At 45.9% G+C, this 15,187-nt stretch overlaps 1 protein-coding gene across 2 annotated transcripts in view; it reads right to left on the bottom strand.

The window, feature by feature from the left end:
- Window positions 1-11,323: 11,323 nt before the first annotated feature.
- The window catches only part of MYT1 (myelin transcription factor 1), a 64,077-nt gene continuing 60,213 nt past the window's right edge, over window positions 11,324-15,187 (bottom strand). For both annotated transcript variants that reach the window (XM_075108694.1, XM_075108693.1), the window contains one exon: window positions 11,324-14,023. In XM_075108694.1, the coding sequence (XP_074964795.1) occupies window positions 13,883-14,023 (141 nt within the window). In that variant the 3' untranslated portion in view covers window positions 11,324-13,882. The remainder of the gene's footprint in view (window positions 14,024-15,187) is intronic.

The following is a 15,187-nucleotide window of genomic DNA, read 5'->3' as shown; positions in this document are numbered from 1 at the left end:
CTCCCAGCACAGAGCTGCATTTCCACACCTCCTTCAGCTCAGCGCCCAGTTATCCCAGTCCTCACCCCCTGCAGGACACCCTGCTGTGACAGCACATTGCCCCGGCTCCAGGCGGGTCAGGCTGCGGGAGTGGGTGCACGGAGCAGCCCGGCAGCAGGAGCCGGCGAGGAGCTGGGGAGATGCCAGTCTCCAGCTGGCACACACAGTCCTCACGCTGTAGCTAATCCTCCCACGTGAAGCGTGGCCAACACCAGATGTTCTGGTATCGTTAGTCAAGGCTTTGGAAAAAAATCATGGGAATGTAGAATAAAACCCATTACTCGGGGAGCTAATTGATATTCTGTTTTGAGCCTATGAACACCCAACTTCAGTCACATGCTTGGACGGGGTTTTTTGCTGCAACCACAAATGCCAGACAGAAAGAAATTCACTGAGAAGAAAATAAGGGAGATGTGTATTCACCTGACTCCAGGCACTGGGGCGAGAAGAAAACATTCAGCATTTCAAGACTGCCACGATATCTGACTTGCCATTCGTGCAGTGGAGGGATCCCTGTTCCCTGACGTGATGTGGCTGAGGATTAGGCACCTAATTTAGATTTTACCCACTCACATAGGCTCCTTCAGTCATTGTAACTAACACGGCAGGGCTGACAAGACATGGGGGAAAGGTGGTTCCTTTCACCCATCTCAGAATGAGAGAAATTATCCTCTAAAAGCGTGTGTCTGTCTTCATCTGTAAGTGACCAACCCAGTGTTGGCTGAGGCTACACGATCTGTGTGACCTCTAGGGCTGTGGATCAAACAAAATTCTCCGGACTGGCCTTAGATCCAGGACCTGATATTATGCATGTCTACAAAATGAGAAGGAATAACCAGATCTAGACCAGAGGCTTCCTGATTTAAGTTGTCTGGAGACGAATTGTGAAAAAAGGAATAGCTAACCTTCCAGACACAACAAGCCTGCAGTGGAAAAAAGTAAGAATTGCCCTGGTAAACAAGACTTAAATAGGGGAAAGTGAATCAGTATCTGAGATATAGTTATGCTTTAAGGTGATTATCTCAGCTCCCTTCATTAACATGATAACAGCAGACGCTGCAAATAGGCATGGGGTAATACTGTAGATCTCGCAGAAGACAGCTGCCTGGGAGAATGGGATTATTCTTGGAGAGTGAGCGCTGAAACTCCTCCTGCTGATTCAACCAAAACAGGATGCCGTGATTGCGCTCGCCTCGCCTTGTTTAATACAGAAAGCACTCAAGCGTAATGGCAACGCAGTCAAAATCTGCAAAGGCAGAACAAACTCTTTACACATGTGGTTACAGGGCTTCCATTCAGCATCTGCTCCTCTTCCTGCTAGAGCCACTTGAAAAATAGAAGTTCGTTTATTTTTTGCACAAAAATTTTTAAAATAAAAGCCGGGTAAAAAAATTTCTTATTACTGCTAGAGCAGCTGTGCTGTAGGCAGAGAGCTCGCAGTGGCAGGGCTAGAGGGAAGCACCGCTGTGCCTCCCTGCAAACTGTTACTAAGGCAGAGAGTAAGATTCAGCAGCAGCAGCTGCTCTTCCAGCAAGGCCCCAAGATCAGAAGGATCTTGAGGAGTGTGTCAGGGATTCCTAAATACCCTGAGCCCTCCCAGGTGTGTTCATGATTCCTCCAGCCTTTCACTGCCAGGATAGGTGAGACTTGCAACCCCTCCGTTTCCAGACAGACAATTACAGGCATTAGCCAGGAGAACTATGCAGGGAAGACACTTGCCCACCGCAAGTCCTCACCTCATTGCCTGTACCCTGAACATGTCAGGCCGCAGAGCCATGGGGAGGGACTAGCCAAAGGGAGATGGTCACCCCCCGAGGGACAGGTTATTTTCTGCACCTCTGACTCACTCACATCTCTGCAATACATGGCCCAAATCAGGCGCTAAAGCAGGTAATTAACAGAAGAGTCATCCCAAGCTGTGCCCAGGCAGGCATGCTTTCGCTGCTGCATGGCTCACCCCCAGCTTCCCACTGGCAGCCACTGGTTCTGCTCCCCTGGGAGATTTTTCCCCTCTGGGTTCTTTGAAAATGTAGTTATTGGTGAAAACACCCCCATGAAGGTGATAGCACTGGGGTCCAACTCTGGAGGAAACCCGAAGTTGTCTGATAATATTGCAAAAATACCCACATTTAGAAAACCAGAATGGTTGGGTATTTCATGAGTCTGCAATTGCTGATTCTTTCTGTAACTTCTTTCCCCGCACTTTAAAAAGCCCTTCCCTTCAGCCTTATGGCTCACCTGGGGCTTTGTTACCGGTGAGTTATAGTCAGCAATAGATTAGTTACTAACTCCTGTGTCTGCATTGTCTGCAAATGCATGTGGGCAGCTTCCCCCAGCTTGAAGAGCCCCAGCCATCTCTGAGAGTGGAAAAAGCAAAGTGGGATTGGGAAAGCAGGGCCCGGTGGCACTGGTTAAATCCCAGCATCATGATATTTCTCAGCTGTGTACCACAAGGTGTCTCCAGCAGTACAGTCATTGCTGCGGGGTTTGGAGGTTGCACCTCAGCATCTTCCCCTGGGCTGGGGCATGGCAGAGACCCTCGCAGGTGCAGTGCAGTCCCCGTTCCTACTCTCAGCAACTCCCAGCTCTGCAGTCTTACCAGTAAGAAACAGGTCTCCATCCTTCATTAGCTGAGATACTTAATTGCTGAGAGCAAGCAATTTTCATGAGGGCAAGCTGAAGCCAAGATTCTTCTTGCTTTTCCTTCTCTTTACAGTTTCCTCCTCCCTTTTTGTTAAACCAATTTCTTTTACAAATATTTTTAAAACACCAGTCAGCATGAATTAACTTTTGAAGTCCATCTTAGTGATGGTCAGTTAAAATGGGATATTTTTATTTATTTGAAAGAGCAAATAGTAAAAACTCCTTTTAGCGCCCATGCCAGGGCCTGGCAGGCTCAGCTCAGCCTGACCTGCAGCCTTGCAATACAGATGGCTGTTTAAGTCAGCAGGGTAATTTGTGGGTGACAGGATGACTCACATAAATTAACAGCTGGAGAAGCATTAAATCATAGGGTTTCATTTTCACCATTTTCTTTTTGTTATTTATTTATTTATTTTTATTTTGCAAAATATGCTGTGTTGCGTTTTCTGGCCAGTTTGGCACTATACCACTGTCAGGAGGGTATCCTATACATGCGTAAATGCACACATATGCTTATATATAAATACATGCAGACTCACACTTTTACACTAGTATTACTATTAACACACTAATGGCAAATCACCTGAGAACCTCCTGCCCATGTAAAGGGTGTGTGGGTGGGTGTGGGGGTGTGTGTGTGTCTCCTAAAGCTTTCCTCTTGCCTCACTTCATCAAAGGGCTCTGTGAGTAATTGCTGAAGCAAGAGGAAGAACATATGTCTTGATTTCCACTGTACTGCACCATGCATAACCACTGCCACTTGGAAAAAGGACCCATAAAGACCTGGATTCATCTCACTTAACTGCCTTGTCAAAGGAAAGCAGCCCGGAGATGGTGCAGCCTGCCTGAGAGTGGGAGAAAGCATCACCAGAGGTCCCTGCCGTTGGGGACATAGAGCAGCAGGGTGCTTCATCTCTTCTTGGTACTGCCAGGAGCACTGCTGAGCCGTGTTCAGTGCCCTGTCTCTCTCCTGTCTTGTTATGGCCTGTCTGCCATGATTTAGGAGAGGGTTGCCAAATAAAAATCTCAAAACCCAAGCTTTTCATATTTAGGGGAGAAGAGAATGAGTCCTGGATCTTTGAAGTGATTCATGGATTAAATAAAATCAATGGATTGTATGGATTCATAAATAACAAAAATACAACAAGACGGCAGCCATATAATATTTTCCTCTTGCTGCTTTGGCAGTCCCACGTGTCCTACCTGCAGACTGGCCTGCCAGGCTGTGCCAGCCACCATGTTTGTCCATCTCCCTGTAAAAACCACGGGGGCTCAGCTATCCTGCTCAGAGGGCCTTTCCAAAACTTCCCTCCTCCAGGAATAAGAAAACATCTTCAGATTTCCAATGTAAATTTATTCCTGGCCAAGATGCCCCTTATTTGATCTCCTACCTGTATTATCCTCTAACTTAAATCATTCCCCTTCCTCCCAACCTTAATGTATTTATGAAGAGTAATAGTATCCCCTCTTAACCTTTGTTATTCTAGGCTAAACAAGCCAAGCTCTTTTAATCTCCTCTCCTAAGATAGGTTCTCTGTTCTGCTAATCACCCTGCCAGTCCTTCCGTGCACCTGTTCAACGATAAATTCATCTTTTCTTTTTTCAAAGAGAGGTCCCAGAACTACCCACAATATTCCACATGAGCTCCTACCAATGCCGGCACTGCTGTTTCTGTGTCTAACAAATAAATGGTTTGTTGCATGAGCCTTTTTGCACAGCGATGGATTTGCACAGATGCAAATCCATAAACTAATAACCATAACACAATCTTACTCCAGGAGATCGCTGTTTTACTTGGAAGAGCATTCTGCTCCTTTGCACTTGCGGTCCTGGTCCTTAGCAGGCCTTAATTAATGGTTTTCTATATTTCATTTACCCTGGATGAGCATCAAGACCTTGTGTTAAAGGAGGTACTGAGGGAAGTCTAGTCTGTGTGTCACTCAGCCTTTGCTCTGGCAAAACTCTCTTTGAAATCGTGGCTGAGGGTTTGAACTATGAAGATGCAGAGTCAAATGATGAAAAGCATTTTGCATTCGTCTCTTCTCTTTTCAGAATGATTTTCGAGTTTTACTTGGGGTTTAATTAAATTTCTGTGACCCAGGCAGGGAGTTCAGCCTTTCTTGATTAATGCTCTTTTAGGTGGCTCTGATAAGAATTTAGCATCAACAATTGAGCTAACAAGCCCCAGTGAACAGTTTATAGCAGGAGACTAATTCTATTACCGCTTTGCAGTGTCAGGATTCCACTTTGAGCTGCAGCCGAGAAGAGGGATGGGGGACAGGGAGCAAATGTAAAATTTGGCAACTAAATCACCAAGGTTCAGCTTCTTTGTGGGCAGAGCTCATCTGGAAACTGTTTTAGCTGACAACATCAGAATTTCACCTGTTCTTTTTTTTTTTTCTCCTGGCTGATGCTCTGCACTCTCTTGGCTCACTGCGATAACAGCTGGGCATAAGGAGTGGAACTGAATGGTGGCGTTGATAAGAGAAATGAAAGGATAACGCGATGACATGTTACTGGGGTAGGGCCTCTGCAGTTAGCCCTGCCATGCTGGATGTGTACCAGAGTACAGGATGGTCAGGACAAAGATGCTTGTGCTGACAGTTGCAAATTAGTCTGTAGTGAGGAAAAATTGAGGTTAGTGCTCTGCAGAAATATTTCTGTTACTTTCTGATGACAACAGAAATGTCTTGCAGGTCTGTTGTGCCATAGAGCACTGAAGAAGCATGTCTGATTCACAACCACTTTTTTCTCTCTCTTTCCCTCTGCTCCCTGCCCTGCCTAAAGTACCACTAAAATCTCACTCTGTCTGTGCTAAAACACAGCCTGATACCATTAAACCATAGTGCAAGGTCTTGGACAAGACATTGCACTTGATCCACCTGTACATAGCTTCTCACCTCCAGTACCTGGAGACCCAGCTTCATACGTGTCTGCTTTGAGCTGCCCACAAACCTCATGCAAGCTTGTCCTTTGTGGGAGCCTGCAAAAACCAGAATATTATTTCAGGGATGTTTTTCCTTTCTCTCCTGGGCAGCCATTGAGGATAATCTGAGTCAACCAGGTTACCTGGAAGTTGCCTGAAGATAAGGCTACTTGGTGCTCTCTGGGTTGGTAGCAGAACTACAGTCACACCAAATGGCACAAAGTAAAAATCAGTGTCCATCACTGCATGATCTGCAGGCACTTATCATTGCTTCTTGTGTTAACAGAGAGCACAGATGCCTTTCTCCATTGCTGGTCACCGTGTCTCCTGTTGACCTCTCTTACTGCCTCAAGGCACCGCTTAGGGCTCCCACTCATTTCTGCTTTGCCTGGTCCATGTGGCTCTGCTGCCCTCTGAGGCTTTAGGAGGACCAGGGATGCTCACGGACAAAGGGGCTCTTCCAAGGCTGGAGGCTGAACAGGGAGTATGGGCTCTGCAGGGGAGCTGTGGCTCTGTTGGGACAGAGCTCTCCAGGAGCCATCAGCACCCTTCAGTGCCCTCAGAGCTGTTTCTCCTGCCCTCCTCAAGAACAGGGATGGGCACTAAGTGCTGCTGGAGCCGGTCTCTGCCAAGGAAGGCTGCAATGAGGGCTGCCCAGCAGGGCTGAGTAGCTGCACCTGTATATTCATCCATGCTGTGGTCTGTGCCCTGTGCTCACAGTATGTGCCTGGTTTTATTTTATGTATTTTACAAAGCAGGCTAAAGATTCAATTAAATTATTTAGGCAATTTGATTACCTCCACTGTCAGTGCGGTCATCAGGCAGGATGAGCAGTGTCTCGACCCCTCATCAGCATGAGCTGGTGGGGGGCACACATCCCACATCACAAACTGCCTCCTGCTCAAACCCCACCCGCTGTGCACTTCATTTGGATGACAGCTCTTTGCTGTCCCTGGATGAAACTGGTGACAAAATATGCCAAGGGCACACAGACACCCTCCCTCACTCCCCCATCATGATTTTTGCTGCAGCATCACTGCAAATTGTAGTTGTCAGCGGGGGAGCACGTTCAGAGGACTCCATCCATAATAACTATAAAGAAGTTGTGTATATCTACGTCCTGGATGCTCCCCAATATCAGATCACAGCAGGGAATGAACTAATACCCATGTTCCCTCTCCTGAAAATGTGAAGACCCACTGAAAAATCACAGATGAGGGAGCTCTGACAAGGTTCCCGACCTCTCAGGACAAGAGGCAGCCAGAGCATCGGTCCCCAAAGGCGATGCTGCTGGGGCCGGGCTCACTGTGGGAGCCACATCGTGAACAACCGGCGAACACCGACAAAGATCCTCCTGCCTTCATCTCTACAGCTGTTGGAAATGGCCTCGTGCACAAAGGGCAGCGTCCTCATTAAATTTCGTGGAGGGTTGCCATGTGGCCAGCAGAAATTTTGTTTTGTTTTATTTCGGTAAGCGGCACGGTAATATATTCACCACCTCCGAATGTAATGGGGTGACAGATGGGAGCTGGGCTCTGGCTTTCATGGGAAAGGCTCCTCTCAGCAGGGAGGCAGTAAGTTTCCCACCTAATCTTCTGTAACCTTCAGACTGGTAACAACTGTAAGAAGCAAAGCAATGGGTAGTTATTAAATTAATGACTTCATCCTCAAGCTGGTAATAAATATTTTACAGTTTTATCTCTCCACCCTGTAGACTGCTCTAGACAGAATAGACTGTTTATTAATCTAGCTTCTGGATTTATGTTATTTAATTGCTGAACAGCCTCAGCATGGTTGGGCTGGATTATTAAATGTTGAAGCCTAAGAAGGAGTCCTCTGCCAAATGGCAAAACCTGAAGAGCTGATCCTTGAGCTTGGACTTGATGAGCTTCAGGCCAAAACCAAATCCCCTGCGGTGCTAAGGCCAGGTTAGCCCCCGGTTCAGCCCAAACCATTTGGCCATTGCCTCGTACTTAGTTTGGGTGGAGTCTGGGATTCGCTGGAAGTAAGAAGGAGGCAAGGAAAAGTTTTGGCACATCCTGTCTTCAGTAAAGGCATGCTGGAGTTAACCATGGCCATGATGCTACAGGGTCAGACATCGTATCTTAGCACAGACTAGCCCTCCCAGGATGGTCCAGGCCTTCGTGCTAGTCCTGGAGCTCAGGCAGAGCATCTGTCCTTGCTCTCTCCCTTCATGGCTTGTGTTTCTTGAGATCATCACAGATAGTCACTGACATTCAAACAAAAGAGCATTGCAGTTGTATAAATGAAAGCAGGCTTTAATGGCTGTTATACTTCCTTGTTGACAGGGTCGAAAATATCTTTAAATCTGATACCATGATTTTTACAACAATTGGTGATTTATTCATCCCACTGAAAGAAGGGGATGAAGACATCTGGAATAACGAGAGCTATTTGTCTGAAGAATGCATCAATCCGCGTGCTTTCCTACAGCTTCAATCCCACGAGCCCTTCTGTACAAAGCGGAAGGTCGTTTCAGGATATATCTTCTCATAAAAGTGTAGGAGAAGTGAGTGTATTAACAAGTGCAGGCCAGAGCCTTTAATCCAGCCAAGCTGTGCTCAGTGCTGGTTGGGAGGGGAGCAGTTTCCAGCCAGGGGCTGCTCTGTTGGCTGCAGTGTCATCTCCAGCACATCCAATTGCACCTCAGCCTCAACAACATCTTCCCAGGGCCGGAGGGAGGGTTAATTAAAGGCCAAATGGGAGCTCTGAAGAGCAAAGTTGCCTTCTCTCCCCGGTAACTTGATGGAGAATGAGGCAACACCTTCCTGACCACCCAGCTGTGTGTTTTTCGGGACACCTTGATCATGGGAGAAGGATGAGATGGACCGAGCCTTGAGACTTCACCCAGAGGAGCTCTGGGGCAGGGGGAGCAAAAATCAGAAAAAAATGCATGAGGCTGGGAAAGAAACCCCTTTCTGCACATGCGTGAAAGCCGTCGCTAGAGCTCTTGACTCTCCCGGAGAGGCTAGGTAAATGTTGACAAGTGGAAGGTACCACTTGAGCAGGAGAATGGAGGGATGGATCGTTAGCAGCTTTTAGCAATTAACAGTGGCATCAGTGAGGCCAAATGACACTCTTGTTGGTCAATGATTTATCGAGGTGTTTAGAAACAACCGTATGCTGACAAGTATCTTTTCCCTTGCACCCTTGAAGCAAAACACCCACTCTCCTCTGCTGTTCAGCTCTCACCCTCCGTGTGTTGGAGGCTTAAGAGCTCTCTTAAGCACACCTATAAACTGACAGTGTACCATCTTAAACCAATTCAATTCCCTTCCCTGTGATAAAGGACGCCAGTTCAGAGAAGATAACATCTCACAGTGATGGCTCCCAAAGCTGCAATTTAACACAAATCTAACCGCTCTATTATGCAGCACAGCCAATTCGTTAAGAAAGGACAAGTGAGCATGTCTATTAGCTCTATCATCATAATCAAATATTGGCACAAGGAACTGCTCAGCGGTGCAAAGTCTAGTGAAATCCCCCATAAAACAATTATGTGCCCTTCAGAAAAACAACAAGCCAGTTTAGGTCAACCGTTGCATGAGCCTCCCTGATTTTCTCCTTTTAAGATGTGCAGCCCTTTGTGGAGGGGGCAAAGCCCCATCAACTCTAAGTTTTGTCCAGCAAAGCCTCAAAGAGAGCTTGTCCTTGGGGCTTGTGCTCTGCAGCTCCTGGGACTGAGATGGCTCCTGGGCTTCATCTCCAGCAGTCCTCGCTCCCAGGGGTGTTTCTGCTCAGGCATTTGGGATCACATGGCTAGGGTATCCAGAGCAGCTCCTAAACCTGACCGCTCAGAGAGAGGAAAGCCAGATGCTGATAGAAGAAGCTGGAGCAGCAGCTCGGCAGAGGCAGGAAGAGCGCTCACTTTCGGCAGAGCCGAGAGTGCTGCAGTGACGTCTCCGGCTTGTCTCAACATGAAGATAAGGCAGGATGGCTTGTGTCCCAGGACATCTCCTGTGCCAGACGCTGGGGCTGCAGTGGGAGCGGAGGGAAGGTCTCTTACTGCTGCACACAAAAGGGGTAAGCACGAAGGCTCTGAACCAAACCCTCCCCAGTGTCTCTGCCATGGCTGTGTTGCTTCATGGCTCCTAGTACATCCTGATTTTGCTGTCAGTCACAACTGGGAGAGACTGTGGGCCCTAAAATTGATCACTCTTATCAGTGCCTGCTGTGCACTTTTAATTGCACCTGCGATCTCTGTACTATGCCCTGCAAAGGAGGGGGAGATAGCAGAGCTGGCGGCAGAGCTGGCAACCCACTTGTCCGCTACACTGGCCCTGGAAACCCACCAGCACAAAGCAAAGGAATCTACTGCAGCCTCTCCAGGAGGGATGTCCCCTCCTCCACCATCCCCATGAGCCTGTCTTAAGCCTCTGCCAGTTGTCCTGCCCCAGCTTGCTGACACCCAGTGAAGACAGAAAAAACTCCCAATGAACACCCATATACATGCTTGAGGAAAGGCTTTAAAGAATGTTCTTTCTACCCAAAACTTTGCTCCAAATTTTTCTGGCTAGTTCTTACCCTTTTGGCTCCATGTTACTCTGCCTTTTGCCCATGTGTCTTTGCAGCACGGCCACCACCTCCTGCCTTAACCCAAGAGTGCTCATGCCTCTGCACAGGGACGGTTAGGAAAGTTCAGCTCAGTTAATCAGAGAATTTAATTTCTTGGTGATGCACCTGCCTGCAATTCCCATTTGACCCAACTCAGCCAGCTCCAAATTGCCTTAATATGATTTAATTTACTTCACCTTGGAAGCTACAGCTACAGCAAAACAAAACTGAATTTCAGTGACTTCAGAAATGATGTCTCCAACAGAGAGGCTGGTGAGAAATTATCTTCATTGCCACCACTTCAAAACATAAACTCTTTTTCCAGTGAAAAAGCTTCATTCTCCAGGAAGGTAATCTGTGAACGTTGCAGTCAGGCAGATAGAAGTGAGGAAGTCTTGTTGACAAAAAGAAGCCATCTCCCAGCATTTTAGCTAAACCTCAGAGATCAATTTCGTGAGGCTTTTTTGTAAATCCAGAAGGGGAAAGCGTCTGTCTGTGTCCTGTCCCAGCGCTGGCGTCTCCTGCACTGCTCCCGATGGCATCTCCTCCGCTCGCACACTGCCTGCGGGAGCACGAAGCTGCAGAATCCCGGGGATGCTGAGTGCTGGGGGTGCAGGGTGCGACCCCTGCCCGGAGGAAGGTACAGTGCCTGCAGCCCTCCTGCCTTGGGAAAGGGGCTCCAGCAACCAGCTAAATCAATACATACCTTTACTTGGACTCTTGATTCTCCCCATCACAGGACTAGAGGGATTTTAGGCACCCGCTTGGCTGGATGGTGACAGCTCCTTATTCTTCAAAGGCTTCAGAGATACCAAACCTAAATTTCCCCTAAATCCCCCAGTTTATTAGGCAGGGAAAGCCAGGTTTGAGGTGGGCAGTCCCTGGCTGCAGTTCCGAGCAGGGGAGATACACCAACCCTCCAAGCCACAGCGCAGGAGCAAGGATGAAGCCCACCAGGGACCCACTGGGGACACTGGCAGCAGCTCGAAGAAAGACCATAGGAACTAAAGTCACAAACAGAACTGGGTTTTATTATGAAATAACCCTGCCATTACATAAGGAAGTTCTGTCTGCAAAATACATTTCCTGAGGAAAGTAGATCACAGTATTCGTTTTCACAGAATAACATGTAGCCCGCTATAACTTTCAATGTGACTCTTTATTATTTAAATATTAACAGTATTCCTTCACATAAACAAGTACTCAGTCATCACATAACTGACACACAAACGACAAAATAAATATACAACAAGAGCACAGTTCATTTTTTTCCCGACTTAAATATTAAATAAATAATAAATACAGAATTTTCATTTCCTGTTATCAGTGCCTGAAACAATATGAAAGAAAAAGAAAAGAAAAACTGAAAAAGTCTCTCTTCCCCCCGGTGCCCCTGCCCCCACAAAAAAACAAACCAAAAAATTATCAAAATGTCTCAGTTATAAAATATCTTTAAAAAAATTCCCATCGTTAAAAGAATAAATAACAAAATATATAAAAAATAACTTGGTTGCATCAAAATTACAAGTAGGAGTTGTAGATAGGGTTTTTTCTTTTTTTTCTTTTTTTTTGGAATATCTTTTTATGGTCAAAAGTTTTAATTTTTAATTTTTTTTTTTTGCTTCTTTTATCTTCTTTTCTATGGTGCGGTGTCCAGTTTAAAATAAGTATAAAATTAATAAATAAAAAAGTTAAATAAATAGCAAAAAGTTAACATAAGGTGTTGTAAATATAAATTACATACATCTTGCCAAAATTAAATAATTTACAGGATAATTAAACTAACTACTTTTTTTTTTTTCCCTCTCTTTCTTCCAGGAAGTGCAATTTCTCTACTTTTAAATACTAACTGAATTGCAGTCACAATCAATTTGGACTCTATTTACATGTTAAGAACATTGTGTTTTTAACACCTCAGATTTTTCTTTTTTCCCTTTCTTTTGTATTTTTGCACTTGGAATGGGTTCTAATATAAGTGAACTCATGGAGTCTGATCCTGCAAACACTTAAGTACGGAGCAAACCCACTCAGGCCAGCTGCCCTGTTGAACTCAACAGGGGAACCGACACGAGCCAAGTCGCTCGTGAGCTTCAAGGCCGCATCCAGCGGCCACTGCAGTCGCTGGGAAGCTTTCTACTGACTTCTCCGAATCATGGATTATGCCCTAAATATCTGCAGGATTGGGCTCAAAATGACACCACAGTCTTGCCTTTAGTATGGGTCAGCAAAATCTTCCCCAGCTCTGCCCACCCTACCGCCAGGAGGGAGGCGGGATGCAGGATGTGGGATGTGGATGCTCCCCGCGTTGGGACCACTCAGGAGGTTTTGCCCCCTTCCGCTTCCTAAGCGTTTGCAGCAGGGGGACAGCAAGCTCCGGGCGGGAGCGAACGCGGCGGAGGGCGAACCCACGGGGTGACAGCCGGCTCCACGCGCGATGGAGCAGGTGCTGGAGGGCAGCGCCGCAAAGACATTCATAGAGTTGTTCTTTAAGTGCACAGTGGGCTGCGTGTACCGAGCTGCTTAGAAAATGCTTCTTTGGAAGAATACCCAATACCTGAATACTCTTGGGGGGTTTTTCTTCTTTTTTTTTGCCTTTTTTTTCAGAATGGCGCTTGCGCTGTGATTTTGCGCAGAATGTAGAACACCAAACCAAAAAATACCCATTGCTCTGTGGATACCTTTAAGAAATCAACTGCTGATTCACGGTAGGTAAGCACTTTGCTGGCCATCAATTAACATCTCTCTTTTTGTTGTTTTTTTGTTTCTTTTTTTTGTTTGGGTTTTTTTTTTTTTTTTGTTCATCGCAATCTCAAACGTTCTCTGGCATTGATGTATGATCTCTGGACTGGCAGTACTGCGCCACTGTAAGGATGATCACAATAATGAAAAGAACCAGAACTGTCATCAAACAGACTTCCAAAAAATCATATACACCGGACCATGACACATTAAGAATTCTTCTGGATGAAATATCTGGTATTGGCCTATTCATAATAGCTATTCTCATATTTAAGACAGACAAAGGAATACTGTAGTTGCAAACTCCAAAAGCTTCCCTGAGAACCTTTTTTCCATTGCGCTTTCCACTGGAGATCTAGAACTGCTCTTCAGATTTCTTTCAGAAAATAAAAATAAGCTACTTTATAATACTTCAGAGTTCCCATGCCCAGTGGATATCTGAACACCTCAGGGTTGGGAGGCCCAGCACAGGTTCAGATTTACAGGTAGCTTGCAGCTCCAGCACTTGTAGCAACATAGAACATAATTCATGTGTGAGTAGGTGATCTGGACATACAACCATAGACAACATGAGGGTTTAAGCCAGTCATACGCTAGTCTTGGATCAGACAAGACCCTGTTCTTGTAATGTTTTAACTCTTGGATCAACTCTGCAAGAGCATGGCAACTCATGAAAGATGCCTGCTCTTCACCAGCTACCAAGCCCTGATCTACCTCGTGGTCCAGGCAGAAAAATCCCACTTTTCTCAAGAATGTCCAAAGTTAAGTAAACGAGAACATTGAGTTCGATCAGTTCCATGTCTCAGAAATGGCCTCTTGGTTACATTTTGGTCCTTTTTTTTTTTCTTTTTCTTTTTTTTTTTCATTCATTAAACAAGTTTTCTAACTTGTAAACCTGAATACTTGGAGGGAAAGTTCCATCTTACAGTCTGTTTGCTCGCTCGTCTCCGTCCCACAGCGCTAAACCTGGATGCCCTTGACAGCTTGTTTGATGCTCTCCAGCAGGTCCTTGTTCTCTGGGTTCTGGTAGCACTCCTGGTTGGTATACATGTCGGTCAGCGTGTTCACGTATGCATCGAAGTTCTGCTCGCTAATTGGCTCCTGCAGCCAAAACAGCCAAGTAAAAGTGTTAGTAGTAGAGCAGGAAGAGGTTGAGATGTTCCTTTGCAATTAATCATCTGTATGTACCAAGAGCCAAAGGTCTCCACGTCGGCCCGTTTTTGTGTGTGGTGTTGTATGTATGGAAATCTCATTGTGCAACCCATGATCCTGCCAGATCTTAAATGTGCCCTTGATTTTATGCATTGGCCTCATGGAACTACTAACAGCACAGGTTAAGCGTGTGCAGGCAGTTTGACAGGCTTGAGGCCGACTTAAGCCTTGGAAATGAAGGGCTGGAGGACAAGAGGAGGCAGGGACTGCTGAAGCATTATGGAGGGAATCAAAGGCAAAGTTAGGACAGGAGCCCCATCACCTTGGGCTCACATCTTCTCACACCAGCACACTGCTGTGGTACAGCTTTTGCTTTTGAGGGGCATCATGGAACCCTTGCAAATATCTATCTAACCCCTAGTTAATGGGGAGAAAAGAAAGGGAGAAGGAAGAAAAAGAGCAGGAATAAAACGAGTGTACAAGTCCCATGGGCATTATTTAATTGGAGTTGCCTTGAAAAAATATTTGCTGAACAGTTTATTTGACCTTTATGTGTCAAATACTTTACAGAAAGGCACTCAGCGAGAGCATTTCTGCCAGTTAGGCAGCTGGGTGAATACTATCCAAAACTGCTCTGCTGGAGGATGGCTTCTCTCCAACCAGCCTGAAATTAAATACAAACCCTAATGAAAAGGATTACCCCCCCCAAAAAAAAATGGCAGAAAAATTAAATCAAAAGCTCATTCCTATGATCATTGTGATGGTCTTTATGAGTTGTAAGACGACAGCTTCCCCAACAACATGAGCTCCCCCTCCACACACCTGGTTTTGACAACAGTAATTACATTCCTGGGAATAGAGGGAAGGTAATTAATAGCCTTTTGTGGTTTTACTATTTTAATGCAGTCTTTTCATTTTGCAGTAACTCTGTGTAACATGCTGTGGGCTGTTAGACCTTGTGAAATTAAACAAAATACATTCTCTTTAAGAATGCTATTCTTTGGCTGCCAGCTATTCAAAACTGAATTGAAACTACCTGCTTTATAATAGGAGCTGTAAGATCTTTCTGACGTTGAAATCCAATCCCTCCTGATCTCTGCTTGTGCTGTCTTA

This window comes from Phalacrocorax aristotelis, chromosome 13 (assembly GCF_949628215.1).
Source record: "Phalacrocorax aristotelis chromosome 13, bGulAri2.1, whole genome shotgun sequence".
In the NCBI taxonomy this organism is placed as follows: Eukaryota; Metazoa; Chordata; class Aves; order Suliformes; family Phalacrocoracidae; genus Phalacrocorax; species Phalacrocorax aristotelis.
This window is presented reverse-complemented; position numbering and strand designations above follow the sequence as displayed.